This window comes from Urocampus carinirostris, chromosome 12, assembly GCF_059441175.1.
Source record: "Urocampus carinirostris isolate Australia breed hairy pipefish chromosome 12, RoL_Ucar_1.0, whole genome shotgun sequence".
Taxonomy (NCBI): domain Eukaryota; kingdom Metazoa; phylum Chordata; class Actinopteri; order Syngnathiformes; family Syngnathidae; genus Urocampus; species Urocampus carinirostris.
Window position 1 is genome coordinate 27,566,831 of NC_142360.1, and position 14,056 is coordinate 27,580,886.

The 14,056-nt window shown below is 38.5% G+C and overlaps 3 protein-coding genes across 3 annotated transcripts in view; 1 reads left to right on the plus strand and 2 right to left on the minus strand.

Annotated features, from left to right (window-relative positions):
• Window positions 1-6,553, minus strand: part of nek1 (NIMA-related kinase 1) — a 50,524-nt gene extending 43,971 nt beyond the window's left edge. Inside the window, exons 1-7 of the mRNA XM_088349886.1 lie at window positions 6,487-6,553; window positions 6,023-6,162; window positions 2,911-3,007; window positions 2,726-2,823; window positions 1,701-1,784; window positions 1,549-1,616; window positions 1,376-1,462 (exon numbers count right to left, since the gene is read on the minus strand). Coding sequence (XP_088206012.1) covers window positions 1,376-1,462; window positions 1,549-1,616; window positions 1,701-1,784; window positions 2,726-2,823; window positions 2,911-3,007; window positions 6,023-6,139 — 551 coding nt within the window. The 5' untranslated portion in view covers window positions 6,140-6,162; window positions 6,487-6,553. The remainder of the gene's footprint in view (window positions 1-1,375; window positions 1,463-1,548; window positions 1,617-1,700; window positions 1,785-2,725; window positions 2,824-2,910; window positions 3,008-6,022; window positions 6,163-6,486) is intronic.
• A 3,524-nt stretch (window positions 6,554-10,077) lies between these two features.
• On the minus strand, window positions 10,078-11,971 carry LOC148355394 (antiviral innate immune response effector IFIT1-like). The gene is made up of 2 exons (XM_088350221.1): window positions 11,967-11,971; window positions 10,078-11,690 (listed from the first exon to the last, which is right to left on the minus strand). Exons 1-2 carry the CDS (start codon window positions 11,969-11,971, stop codon window positions 10,367-10,369), a joined length of 1,329 nt encoding a protein of 442 aa, XP_088206347.1. The 3' UTR covers window positions 10,078-10,366.
• A 1,520-nt stretch (window positions 11,972-13,491) lies between these two features.
• Window positions 13,492-14,056, plus strand: part of pomgnt1 (protein O-linked mannose N-acetylglucosaminyltransferase 1 (beta 1,2-)) — a 28,951-nt gene continuing 28,386 nt past the window's right edge. Inside the window, exons 1-2 of the mRNA XM_088349572.1 lie at window positions 13,492-13,597; window positions 13,756-13,951. Coding sequence (XP_088205698.1) covers window positions 13,832-13,951 — 120 coding nt within the window. The 5' untranslated portion in view covers window positions 13,492-13,597; window positions 13,756-13,831. The remainder of the gene's footprint in view (window positions 13,598-13,755; window positions 13,952-14,056) is intronic.

Genomic DNA, 14,056 nt, shown 5'->3' on the forward strand with positions numbered 1-14,056 from the left:
CCCAGTACAAAAAGGATAAAAGTGAGAGTATTATTCAGTTGAGTGTTCCACAAGCACAACAATGCTTTTCGGGAGATGTTGATTGGGCCCCAGTAAAAAAGCAACAAACTAGTAAAATGTTCGTAGTTTTCTATAAAAAAAAATAAACATCCGCAATCAAACTTGAGGTATAAATGTATTGCTTAAGCTGATGCACATCCTGGCTTTGCCTAATATTTGGCAACAAGCTTGCAAATCCGAACCATCAAAAATACCACAGTGAATGATATTTGTTTCTGAAATCACAATAATTCCTATAAGTGGTGTATACAACTTCAAAAAATATTCTACTTCCTGATGCCATCTTCTGGCTGAAATCATAATAGCAGGTCGTTTTGTTGCGCATGCAACCAAGTGAAATTCTTAGATGTGCTTGAATAAACTCTTCGTTTTTCATCTTTTGGGGGATTTTGGTTGTCATTTGGACTGCATTTGTAATCGTCCTTTTCTTACTTCACCATTTTCATCCTACAATTTAAGAAAACGATGACCATGCACGTGATATCACTATGTCCCTTTACCAGGGTTGGGTAGGGTTACTTTCAATTACTTTTGGATTACTCCAATACCAAATGTGCTAATAAAAGACAAAAAAAAACTAAATATGAATAAAATGACTACATTTTGTGCAGGGGAGTAACGGAATACATGGAACGGCAAAAATGATGTTGGCAAGCTGTTTGGATTTATTTTCATTTTGTTTCTGTCGCATTTTATGCTAGTTTTGCCGGAGATCAAAGAGATCAAAGCCAGGAGAGAAAGCTTACCACGTGTTGTGAGTCATCATTTTATTCATATTTAGTTTATTTTGTCTTTTATTAGCATATTTGGTATTGGAGTAATCCAAAAGTAGTTGAAAGTAATCCAGTTAAAGTAACCCTACCCAACCCTGCCCTTTACCCCTACTCCCCAAAATTATATATCTATAAATAATTATAAATAAAGGCTTTTTGAACTCAGTCGGGCAATGTTAACACATACCTAATAGAAAAAATATATAATTTCAAACTGTTTAAGGACACTTCAAACTACACACTCATCCTTTAAGGTGAAACTATTCAATGAGAGGTCGCGGAGAAAGATTTTAATGATCAATATAGTTCATATTTCTTCAGCACTTGCTGATGAGTTGATTGTATGTTTATCATTTGCAATGGATGACATATCGGTGCTCTTGCAGAACAAAATTTAAGACCAGTGGCCTGAAATGTTCCGTATGTGGCAAAAAAAGTAAAAATAACTTCCACAACATTTACTAAGGATTTCACAAACCAATCACAAGTCAAACATTATTACTGTGACAAGACAATAAAAAGATGCAAACAATATTCTTTACCTTTTGTTATTGTATGGTTTATTTTCACAGATCTCTGGTGAAAGGTAATAGGGGGTTCCAATGCATGTTCTTGCAAGTTCCACTGAGCTGGGACAAAAAAAAAAAACAAAAAAACAGTGATATGCTTTGTGATTACCAAATAATGCCTCGATTTTTCCAGAACGCTTTTATACCTGTTCATCACCCTCGCAATCCCAAAGTCGCCAAGTTGCACGGTCCCGTCTTTTGTTAAAAATATGTTCTAAAAAAGACAGCATGATATTCAAGGAATAAAAAACCCAAAAGAAAAAAAAAGTCGACAATTCTTCGTGGTAAATGAAAAAACCTGTGATTTGATGTCTCTGTGAAGGATCTTTCTATCATGGATGTGCTGGAGTGCTAAGCAAATCTGCACAAACCAATCCAAGATCTAGAAAGCAAGAGATTTTGACAATCATTATAACGAAGGTTGTGTTTGACGTTTTTTATCATTATATTCCACACTGCCCTTACAATGTGTTACCGAGACGCAATGTTGGGCTGTCGGGGCCTGCAAGGCCTTCTCTGCTGGACTAAAAAAATATCTAAATCATGTGATGTTAACTATATTTTGTCCAGGAATACTTAACAAATAACGCCAAATTGTCTGTCAGCTTGCTTTCGTAGCTTTTCTCCTGGTTGTGTTGCTTCCAGATGTGTGTTTTCATAATCAAGCATTTAACCAATCACATTTCAGCCATTGCTTGTTGCCAGGCTTAGAAATCTACCCGGCGGTCTTCACAATCAGTTCAGGCCCTGAGGCATAAAATAAGTGTTGATAAACCAGCAGGTTTATTTCAATCAGATTTTGAGTTGGCAATACCATGTCCTTGTAACTGACCTAGGGAAACGTCACCTGTTTCACAAACGATTGGCTCGGGGGCGGTAACAGAAATTTCACAACAAAAACGTGAAGAAAAAAATACCCGCATCCACTGCTTTTGTTGAAGGGACATTTTCAGCCCTAAATCGAATAAAAACATATGCCAGAAATACGGCAGGACAGGCTGGAATTTCAACATTAGCTTCAATAGCGATATAAAAAAGAATTTCTTGATGGAACTATCTGTATGACAGAGTAATTGAAATACTCTCAAGGAAATAAAGGAAGATGGGTTTTTTGCACGAATAAAAAGGATTTTTGGTGAGTAAAATTTGACTATATTCCTTAATAATATTGCAAATTTATGAGAATGTTATTGATGCTTTTCTATGTGTCGCAGCTGTAGCTGCAGATCTTGTTGGTTGGATTAATTCAGACGTAGCTCTACTGAAGACCTAGGTGTGAAATGCATTGCTGGCTACTGCAAATACATATATTTTCTTACTTACCTGCCCCTCGGAGAAATGAATTCCTTTCTGTGAATTAATCTTCTTAAATAGATCTCCACCTTCACAGTAGTCCATAACAATATAGAGACAGCCCCCCTCTATAATGTCATATAGGATGCAGGAAAAAAAACTCAAAATGAAATAACAGGTCTGATTGACGATGCATTTGTATTATTCAAACATACCTTCAAAGGACTCCTTATACTGGACAATATTTGGATGATTTAAATTTGCAAGAACTGCCACTTCTTTCCGAGATTCCTGTCTCTCTTTAGCAGACATCTGATAATGTTTAAAGTTACATGTAAACATGTGGGGGTGACTGGGTACAGTTGTGACAAATTTGCGTTTTCCCTTCCCATTTAATTATCTTTTGTGCAGGTCCTCTCAAACTTTTATACATGGCACCCTAATTTGTCTTTTACAAGCAGACATCAACGGTAGAGTGCTAAGTAGCTCCAAAGGTCTGTGACAGTCTCAAAAAGAGAGATACAGTGTTACAACTGCTGCCAGCACCAGGTACGGTTGTAACACTGCTAGTGGACAGTTAAAACTGTGCGATTTATTATTACAAAAAACCTTCAGATAGTCCAAGTATTTGTTTAATAGAAATATATGAAGATAATAGTATGGACTAAAACAAAGTGCTTGTGTCATATCTTTGCTTTTGGATGGACAGCAATCAGAGCCTCACAAGCCGTTGTGGCAAATGAGTATGCCAGTGCCCTGGGGTGCAGCCTTTGGGGCAAATTGCTTGCAGTCAAAACACTGTACCCACTTGGGGTGGGGCCCAAAAATGAATAATAAAAAAATATATATTTTTTATTTTATTTTATTTTTTTATCATGTACACATGGTGATTTTTTGTATGGCGTTTTTTAAAATCAATGTTTCTCCGCAAAAATCATTTTTTTTAACGTACATATAAGGTGCGTAAAAATGGCGAAAAGCAACTAGAAATGAAAAATGGAGGGGAATAAAAGCAATAAAGAGAACGAAAGCAGGTGCCTATTCATTTTAAAATTCAAAGTATGGATGTGCATTGTTATAACATCATTCATGGTTTATCTTCCCAGAAGTGTATGATTTAAGGTGCTTGGTTTTTAAGAAAAAAAATTAAATGACAATCATCAATTACAGTGGAACCTCGGTTTTTGAACGCCCCTCAGTTCGAACAAATTGGATCTCGACCAAAAATTTCGAGAATTTCTTGTTTCGCTTTTCGTTCAAAAAATCGGGAGTTCGAACGGCGGTACGCTAGCGTGCGATGATGAGCGGCGTACAGGTGTAGATTGCCCCCACCCCTCGTGAAGAACTGTTATGACGTGCGCGCGCACTTCTTTTCTCTTTCGCTTTAAATATCGGCAAACGGAGTGTTTTAGCCCCTAATCATGCCTCAGAAGGTCGGTGCAAGCAGCAAAGTTGCTACAGGTGAAAAAAAAAGGGTAGTGCGTACAACTATTGCATTTAAGAAAGAAAAAATTGGAAAATATGAAAAAGGTGTGCGAGTTTCCCTTATTTCTAAGGAATAGAGCATGGCTTCTGCAGACCACCACAAAGGTAAGAAATCCTATTCATAATTCTTTTCTTAATCCTTTAACCGCTCACCACTTTTTGTGGAGACCAGGGTGCTAAATGACGTGTAAACGGCCTGATTTTTCCGTACGAAAGATTACGCTAACGCGAACGTACGATTAGCCTGGGTTAGCTTCATGTTTACGTTCATGGTAAACATTCAGGGTGTTGGAACGGATTAAAACTATTTTACATTACTTTTAATGGGAAAAACGATTTTCGGTGATCGAACAAATCGGTTTTCGAACAGGGTTCTGGAACGGATAATGGTCGAGAACCGAGGTTCCACTGTATATTAAATAGTAATACTAGTAGTATCGCACTTATCAAGAACGGGGTTATAAATTGAATTGGGCCCAAAGTATCAGGATTCCATCAAATCGTGATCAAAGCATATCGTCCCACCCCTAGTACCCACTTTACTTTTCTTTCTTTCTTTTCATTGCCCTCGGCATTTTTACATGGGTTACCACTGTCCTAGTACCAATCAGCAGTCATTAAGCTAACATGTTCTCAATGTGGTTGTTGGCGAGCATTAAACATAAGATTGCAGCCCTTTGAGGCTTCTTGTAATCAGGGGTATACAAATAAATATGACTTGACTTAAAGCCAATAACGTGGACATTACAGCGATGTGCCAGAAATTTGTCAATCTTTAGGATATTTGTCATAAGACAAAAACACTGAGGGGAAAAAAAATTGAAATCTACCCTGACAATGTGTTTTTTGACCATAAAATTGAGACAATGTCCCTCAGAATGTTCAAAAATCTTGTGTTTGGTCAAAATGGAAAGGGGATTGTCTGCCATCCTCTATTGTTACTGGAACAGCTTTTTTCCATCTTCACAATATTGCTAAAATTCGCCCTTTGCTGTCTTAGTTGGATGCGGAGATTATAAATCATGCGTTTGTTAACTCCCGCCTCGATTACTTAAATGCGCTACTTTCAGGTCTCCCGAAGTCCAAAATCAAGAGTCTTCAGCTGGTACAAAATGCTGCAGCGAGGCTTTTAACTAAGACAAGAAAGTTTGATCACATGACCACGATTTTAGCTAACCTGCATTGGCTCCCCTGTTATCTTAAGATGTGATTTTAAAGTTTATGTTGGTAGTATACAAAATCATGCACGGAATTGCTCCCTCATATCTTTCAGATTTAATTCCCCCCTATGTTCCGGTCCGGAGCCTTCGCTCTGAAAATACTGGTCTACTAGTGATCCCAAGAGCCAAGAAGAGATCCGCAGATTCAAGTGCGTTCTCTATTTGGGCGCCAATGTTGTGGAATGATCTGCCCTCTGACATTTGATCGGCAACCTCAGTGGAACAGTTTAAATCTAGGCTTAAAACACACTTCTGTTCTTACAGCTTATGAATGACCTACATTTCATCTTGACAATATCTGTGTATTAATTGTTATTGTAACATCCACTGCAGCCTGGTCATCCTGGAAGGGGGATTACCTCATGTGCGGTCCCTTCTCAAGGTTTCTTCATTTTCCTCATGTTGAAGTGTTTGAGTTTTTCCCTTGCCCTCATGTAGGTTTTAGATTAGGGGATGGTGTAATAATAGTATGTGGTTTGCAATAACTTGTGGTCTGTGCAGCCCTTTGAGACTCTTTGTCCTTAAGGGCTATAAAGTAAACATGACTTGACTCTTTTGACTTTTACGACTGTCCCCAGTTTCCCCTAATGTGGAAATTTGACTGAGAATCTGGATGACTTACCCCGGATATGCTGACCTCCTTGATGACATATTGGTGCCCATCAGTTTTGGCTTTGACAAGAATAGCCTTTCCAAATGAACCTTCGCCTATTTTCTTCAGCTTTTCATACTTGTCCATCTTCACAAAATGAAGCGCATCTCCTAGACCAGATAAATGAAAAGAAACTTAATAGCATCTTCATCATCAAGAAGAAAAATCCAAGTTAACCTCCGAATCAGAATACTTAATCATTACTATTTGTATGTCTGTTCATCTTTCTCTCAGAATATGGTGGATTTAAATCCGCGTGAAGCAAACATTAAAACTTAAAAGTGATAGCATAATGGCTAATGTTAAGCTTTCAAGTTAGCCACTCGAAGAACGTGGAAAACAACACAATTTATGGAAACACAGTTTAACAAAAAGAACATTATAAGGAAAATCCTCCAAAACGCGCATGTTTGTCACGTTAAGCTTAACATTACCTATATATTTTTGCTGATATCGGCTCGTTTGGGCCGCTGCAACCACTTGAATAGCCTTTCATTGGCTCCTTTATGATTGGCTACCATCAATTTTAGCGATATTCTATTGGTGTAAATAACTGTCAATCATTTATATGTCAGTGAATCCCACCCCCATAACATGGCCGTTTTGGTGGACGCTCTCCATAGCAACCGGACGCCAAATACAAACAAAATTGAGAAATCAGGAAAAAAATCTATATCCACGTTTTCAACGAACCTATAACGACTCAATTTTTAAACCTGGTAATTTCGTGATTTCGTATGGTGGTTGTGCACTGCGAAACGATGAATGTGTTGGTGCAAAAATGTAGGCTGTTTTTTTTCTTTCCCTGCGTTTATTTGCATAGCCCATGTGTCTCTTTCATCCTTCTGTTGCGGCTCCCTGTTAATTTGGAAAATAATGAGGATTTTATAAAAATCTAATTGTGTTTTAGTATGTTCATTTTAGGGTAAACTTGTAGCATTGAGATTAAACGCTTTTGATATTTGTACCGCCCAAAATATGCTTCACATGCGACATTCAAAATCCTGGCGTCCCTCACGTCTGGCAACTGGGGTTTTTCAAAGCACACTACCAGCGTGACTTTTTTGACACCTGCCTGGAAGGTAAATGATGGATGAATCCAAGAAAAGGAAAATTTCTGAAGATAACAGAATGTTTAATGGTATGTGGGCAGATTATTTTGCTTTCACTGCTGATGAAACTAGTTTACCAGTCTGCTTAATATGTGCTGAAAAATTGGCAAACAACAAAAAGTCAAATGTTGCAGGACATTTCGAGAACAAACACTTTGTCTATGTGAAGTAATCCTTTTCTAATTCAGGGGAAGAACTGGCTGCATCTCCAGTACAAGCAATGGGACAGAAGGAGACTGCTCATTTTTTATTTTTTTTGGTTTGCATTATTCGTCCAGTGCTGGTGGATAATATTTGCATTTTTATCTCATACATTAGAGGAAAGGTTACTGGAGGCTATTTGCATTTTTTGTTCAGTGGGTTCGGTAATTCTGCACCGCTTGTCCTCAGTAGGGTCGCGGGGGCGCTGGAGCCCATCCCAGCTATTTTCGGGCAGTGGGCAGGGGACCCCCTGAACCGGTCGCAGGGCACACAGAGAAAGACAACTCACTCACTCATTCACACCTCGGGACAATTTGGACCTGCCAATTAACTTGAAATGCATGTTTTTGGAATGAGGGAGGAAACCGGAGTGCCCGGGGGAAACTCACACAAGCACGGGGAGAACATGCAAACTCCACACAAGAATATTCGATCTCATGACCTCAGAACTGTGTCACACACCCGCCAACCACTGCGCTGCCTAAATTTGGATTTGGATTTCTTAAATACGAGGTCTCAAATAGACACTGGGTATTTTATTTGAAATTAAGCATCCACTAAGTGTAAAATGTTTTTTGTTACATGAGGAAATACAATTATGTGTTCTCTGCAGCAGTTTGTTGATTTCATATTCATAGATGCAATAGTTTATTGTACATAGCATAATGTATACAGTACATTAAATGCATAATATATATGATGATGTCAAAATGGGTGTGGCTCCGGGTGCTTTCTTTTCATTGGGGGGCGGTCCCAAATGGCTCTTTGAGTAAAAAAGGTTGTCGACCCCTAGTATAGCCCAAATATGGACGTATTATGGCCCGCGGGCCACATGGGGCCCGTCCGGCTTTTTCATTCGGCCCGCCAAACGAACATGGTCAAAATATAATGACAATATATACATTATTAAATCAAGTATTCCATTTAAAAATATATTTTTGCGGTGCCAACTTTGCTCCCATTGTCCCTTTGTGTGTCATTAGTAAAAGTATTAGTACAGAAATACCACATAAATACAACAAAATGACTATAAATAAAATGTAATTCTTAAAAAATGGGACCTAAGTAATTATTTGCTTTCATTCTGAAAATAAAAAATACAATAAAAATACTACAAAATTACCACTAAAGTAATGCACCAATACAAAAACTCAATTACAGTTACAGTACAAAAATACTAAAGAGATATTAGAAAATACTACTATGTCAATACTACAAAATTGCTACTATAGAATTACTTCAACATTTATTCTACAAAAATACAATTACAGTTATACTGCAATTCAAAAATACAACTACAGATATATAATAACAGAGATACTCCAAAATTCAGCAAAATTTTTACATAAAAATACTACAAAAATACAAATACAGTAAGACTACAATGTACTGTAAAAATCTGACTACACAAACACCCCAAAAATACTTTATATATTAAATATATATTTAGGTATTTTTAGTATTACTGTAGTTGTATCCCACCCTGGAGATCTATCCCATATTTTAATCTATGAATAAACATACATTTTATATTCATTTTACATTATGTTTAGTTTGGTATTATTACTGTAGTTCTATTTTTGTAGTATTTTTGTTATTTTTGCATTCAGATTGTTGTTGTATTTTTGTAATATTTTTGTACTTTTACTGTAATTTTAATTTTGTAGTATTTTTGTATTGTAGTGTTACTATAGTAATAATTTTTAGTATTTCTTTTGTAATATTTCTATGGTAATATTAGTGTAGTGTTCCTGTGGTACTAGTATTTTTGTATTAGATTATCACTGTAGCGGTATTTTTGTCGTAGTTCTGTAGAAGTATTTTGAAGTATTTCCATAGTCATATTTTTGGACTATTTCTTTAGTATTACAGTACAGAAGTATTTTTGTAGTAAAACTGTAGCTGCATTTGTTGTAATATTTTTTTTGTATTTTTGCATTTTAGTATTAGTATTTTTGTGGACACCAGAGAACTAAGGGACAATGTTGATAAAGTACCAAAAGAGTCCGGTTACTCAACAATTCTTTTTAAAAAAATACTACTTTCTTATGTTGTTTCTTGTGCGAATAAAATTTCATGTTACTTTCACAGGATGTTGAACGGACCCAAATGTAGGACACAAGTAGACGAAAAACCAGGGATATGATTGAACCCCAAGAGTTTATTAAACAACAGCAAAAAAAACAACAACTTTACTACAGAAAAGGGAGTGTGAGACCATAACTGCTGACGAGGGAAACTTGAGAGAGGATCCTGGGGTGGCAAAAATCTTGAAAGAGAGATTTGGGAGTACTTTTAAAAAGATGGGTAGAGTCGGAAATCTTGGGACAAGGAGAGAACCAAAGAGGATGCTCGAGTTTTATTGAAATAAAGAGGAAGGGCTGCGCCCATGATCCGGTCTTCGCTGGACTCGGGAAGCAAGTCGCTCTCTGATTCAGACTGGGATCCGAACACGGAAGTGGCTCTTCCGTAGTGAGCGATGGCGGTGTCAGGGACGGAAAAACTGGTCGTTAGCCGGGACTGGGAGCGCAAGGAGTGGTCAGGGTTGGGCGCGAGTTGTAAGCCAGAACAGGAGAGTACACGTAGTCGGGGACAAAAAAAGGTTGTAAGCCGGGACAGGAGAACAGACGTGGTCAGGAGCAAACAGGTCGTAGTCAGAGACAGACGGGAGCAAAAACGGGACAGGTGGGAATCAGGGTCGAAAAAGGCTTGCCTAGTATACACTGAGGTTCGCAGACGGACTGACAACAGGGGACAGACAGGACTGGGTTCAAATAGTAACAGGAAGCCAATTAGAACCTGTGGCGGTTGGCGCCAAATGAGCGGGCACAGCTGAGTCACATCAGTAATCATGACAATTTATGCTAGAGGTGGCTAATTGTCTGATTGGAAGCACCTTGGGGTCACTTCGGCAGAGGAATTGTGAGGGGGGACTGGAAAACGGGGTAATGCTGCCATCTTTTCGAAAAGGAGAGAAACTGCAGGCACCAAACCATGACAATTACGTGTCGTAATCTTGCAGATTTTCCATAAACTCCTCTATTTCTATCCACATTCTGTTTCTTTTCCTTTCTCGAATTTTCTCCAGAATTTGGATACTGTTTCCACGATAGACAGATGGGTAGGGTATCGCTGCTGCTCTCATGTAATATTCTATGGATTTGTAGCTCTGCCTATGAGTCATTTGTAAGTATTTTGCATAGTAATTATAAAGCATCTGCTTGTCTCCAGGTTCCCGGTCATCTTGACCGATTAATTCCTCGAATATCTCGTCGGCTTTAGCTCGGCCGTGAGCGGACTTTACATAAATATTCGCAAGTGTTATTTTTCTCTTTAGTGAAGATTGATGGTAAAGGGCAATCACTTCTCTGTAGAGGCTGATGGCCTTGTCAACCATCATTTGTTCCGGCGGACAGTCCCTGTGTAGAAGAATTTTCTTTTTGTAGCAGATTGCAGCACACCTTTTTAGATAACGTTCTCCTGGATGACGTTCGAGAGCTTCTTCTGCTAAGTCGATAGCTTCATCCAATGATAGATAAACTCTGTACAGTTTAAGTAATGGTTTGATTCCATTGTAGCTGCTGACGGGCTTTTTCAAAATCTTCTTTGCCAACTGGCATGCTTCATCGTCTATTTTTATTCCTCTAGCAGCACAAGCTGCGAGGTAAATCGTTGCGAGATACAAGTTATTCGGGTCGTGTTTCTTAGCTATTTCCAGTTTGTCGAAAGTGTTCGCATCTAGTCGGGTTTTATAGAGCTTACATGTGCTCACTAAGGCTAACACATGACTGGAATGCCACTCAGTCATGTCTGGCTGCATCCGGATCGCTCTCTGAAAATAATGGACTGCGTGTCTGGTACTGTCCTTTCCGAATTTCATCAGTGCCCAGGCTTTTTCTGCACATATTTCCGGGTGGAGTTCATCTTGACACGGTGAAGGATATTCATTCAGAAGAATATCGACCTTGGATATGTAAGTTTCACTCTCTGCGAGTTCTCCCGTGTGGTAGTGCAGCCAAGCTAAGTTCCCGTAGTTCACCACTAGCCAAGGGCCTTCCTCGGAGACAGTATTTCTTATCTGACGCAACGCTTCGGCAGCCTTGCTGAAAAAACGCCGCGCATCTTTTGTACTTCCAAGACGGTAGTTTACGTAACCCAGCAAATTGTAAATATGTCCCAGCCAGTCGTATCCTTCCACTGTGCCAATGTCTTCCAGTTTATCCCTGAGAAGGAAAAGTTTAGATCTTTGTGGGTTCAGGTTCCATGTGAAGTGGCATTGGAGGCTCTCTAGATTTGCCTTAAGTGTTGTTTGAATCTGAGGTGCCCTGAAAGAGTACAAATTAGTATTTTAGAACAGATAAGCAATGAAACCAAGGTAGATTAAAAACTACAAATGCAAATACAATTTGAAACTGAATGTAAGTGAGATGATGAAATCTATGCAAAACATGAGTAGACCTCGCAGTTGCATTAAAGATCATGCGTACAAAGGTAACAAAAAAGAACATGGAGGAGTTACCAACGGTCATACATCAACATCATGTAAAAATAATCTTAAGTATAGTATATTTTTTAAAAAACACACAGAAAAAACTTTTTACCTCATCGTGTAGCCAAGAACTTACGATTACCCTAGAAATACTTTTACTTTGTAAGAAAATCTTTGCAAAAGAGGCGGCGCCAGAATATCAGCTCCAGTTTATGGAAAACATAAAACGTGGACGTTGTTATTGGACTTTGAGCATTGTATCGAACAGTACGGTTGTCAGAATATCAAGAATAAATAATGTTCATATTTTTAACATTATTTTCATAGAATTCTCTTATTTGATGATTTTTGATTTACAATTAATGTGATAGAATAGAATAGAATCAAATAGAATAGAATACAATACAATACCAAACCTTCTTGTGCGGAGTTTGCATGTTCTCCCCGTGCTTGCATGGGTTTCCTCCGGGCACTTCAGTAACCTCCCATATTCCCAAGAACATGCATGTCAGGTTGATTGGCTGGCAACCAGTTCAGGGTGTCCCCTGCCCACTGCCCGTAGATAGCTGGGATGGGCTCCAAGCACCCCCGCGACCCTACTGAGGATAAGCGATGCAGATAATGGATGGATGGATGGACAATACAATACAATAGTCTCTAGCTTCTGTTCCAATTAATAAGGAATAATCCAATTTTATTGTATCCTATTACCCCAACCCCCCCTATTTTTGTAGACTACACTGGTGAGTGACTATATTTGGTGATGTATATGGTTATGTGTGCATACATATAGTTATTCATTCACCTTGATTTGCAAAAAAAAAAAAAAAGACTAAAACATTTAGAAAAAAGGTTACAAAAGATGGGCAGCTCGGCAGCACAGTGGTTAGCGCGTGTGCTGTGTGGAGTTTGCGTGTTCTCCCCATGCTTGCGTAGGTTTCCTCCCACATTCCGAAAACATGCATGTTAGGTTGATTGGCCGGTCCAAATTGTCCCTAGGTGTGAATGAGCAAGTGAATTGTCTTTCCCTGTGTGCCCTGTGACTGGCAAGGAATCAGTTGGGGATGTTCCCTGCCCACTGCCCGAGGATGGCTGGGATGGGCTGCAGCACCCCTGCGACTCTACTGAGGATAAGCGGTGCAGATAATGGATTATTTTAAAGTCTTAAAATATTCCCGTGACACTTATTTTTAATTGTAAATAGTTTTTGATGAGTTTCATATAAAGTGTTAACATTTCAATGCAGTTGTTTGTAACTTGTATACTTGTTCATAAATCTGTTTAATAAACTGTTCGTTTTTGATAAAAACAAAAAATCATTTTTCTGTTTTTGTATTTGTTGATTAATGTTCCGTAATAACAGCACGTGTTGAAGTTGACAAAAAGTTTCCACTTGTAAAATGAACAAGTTTTGATTTATTTTCAATGTACATACATTGCATTAAAGGGGACAATGACCCGACTAATGTGGCCGTCACGTAGGCATGCTAGTTTTTCAGCTGCTACAGCGTCCTGACGTATCCAGTCCTCGGTGACCCGACTAGCTTAAACTCGCAGTAGGCGCGTCGATCAACTGGGCGTGTCCTATGTAGTCTACTTTGGTAAACACGATGAAAACAGCGCGTCGTTTATATGACGTCACTAAATCTGCGACAAAGTTGCAGGCAGCTAGCATGTCGCAGAAATGCAATCCATTTATTTTCAATCTAAACTTATTATTGGACTGATTCTGAATGACAAACGGTAATATAACCCTGGATTTTCTGTTTCTGAATATAAAACATACATATCTTTTACATTTAATCCGTGACGTTAGTGTTCTGCGGTGTCTGATTTTGTTGGCTGCACATGAGAGTTGATTTCACATGTTAAAGTATTGCCGGTGTTGTGTTTATATGCAGGCAAGGATGCGACTAAATGTCTATTTAGCTGCGGCACAACGAGGAGGAAGATCGGCGATCTAAAATTAGGAACGGAATGGAGTCGTGGACTCCCAATCCCCGAGCTAAACCATTCATACCCCGCCAGCAAAGAAGCTTGTACCTGACTTATAAATATAAACTGTTAAATAAGAGGACTATCCGTCGCTTTTGTCAGGTAAGATGACATTTTGAATGTATTATATTTTATTTTTATAGCTGCAAAGTGTGCCTTGCAGATTCCACTTTGAGAATTTATGAAGTAAAATTCAACTGGCCCCTT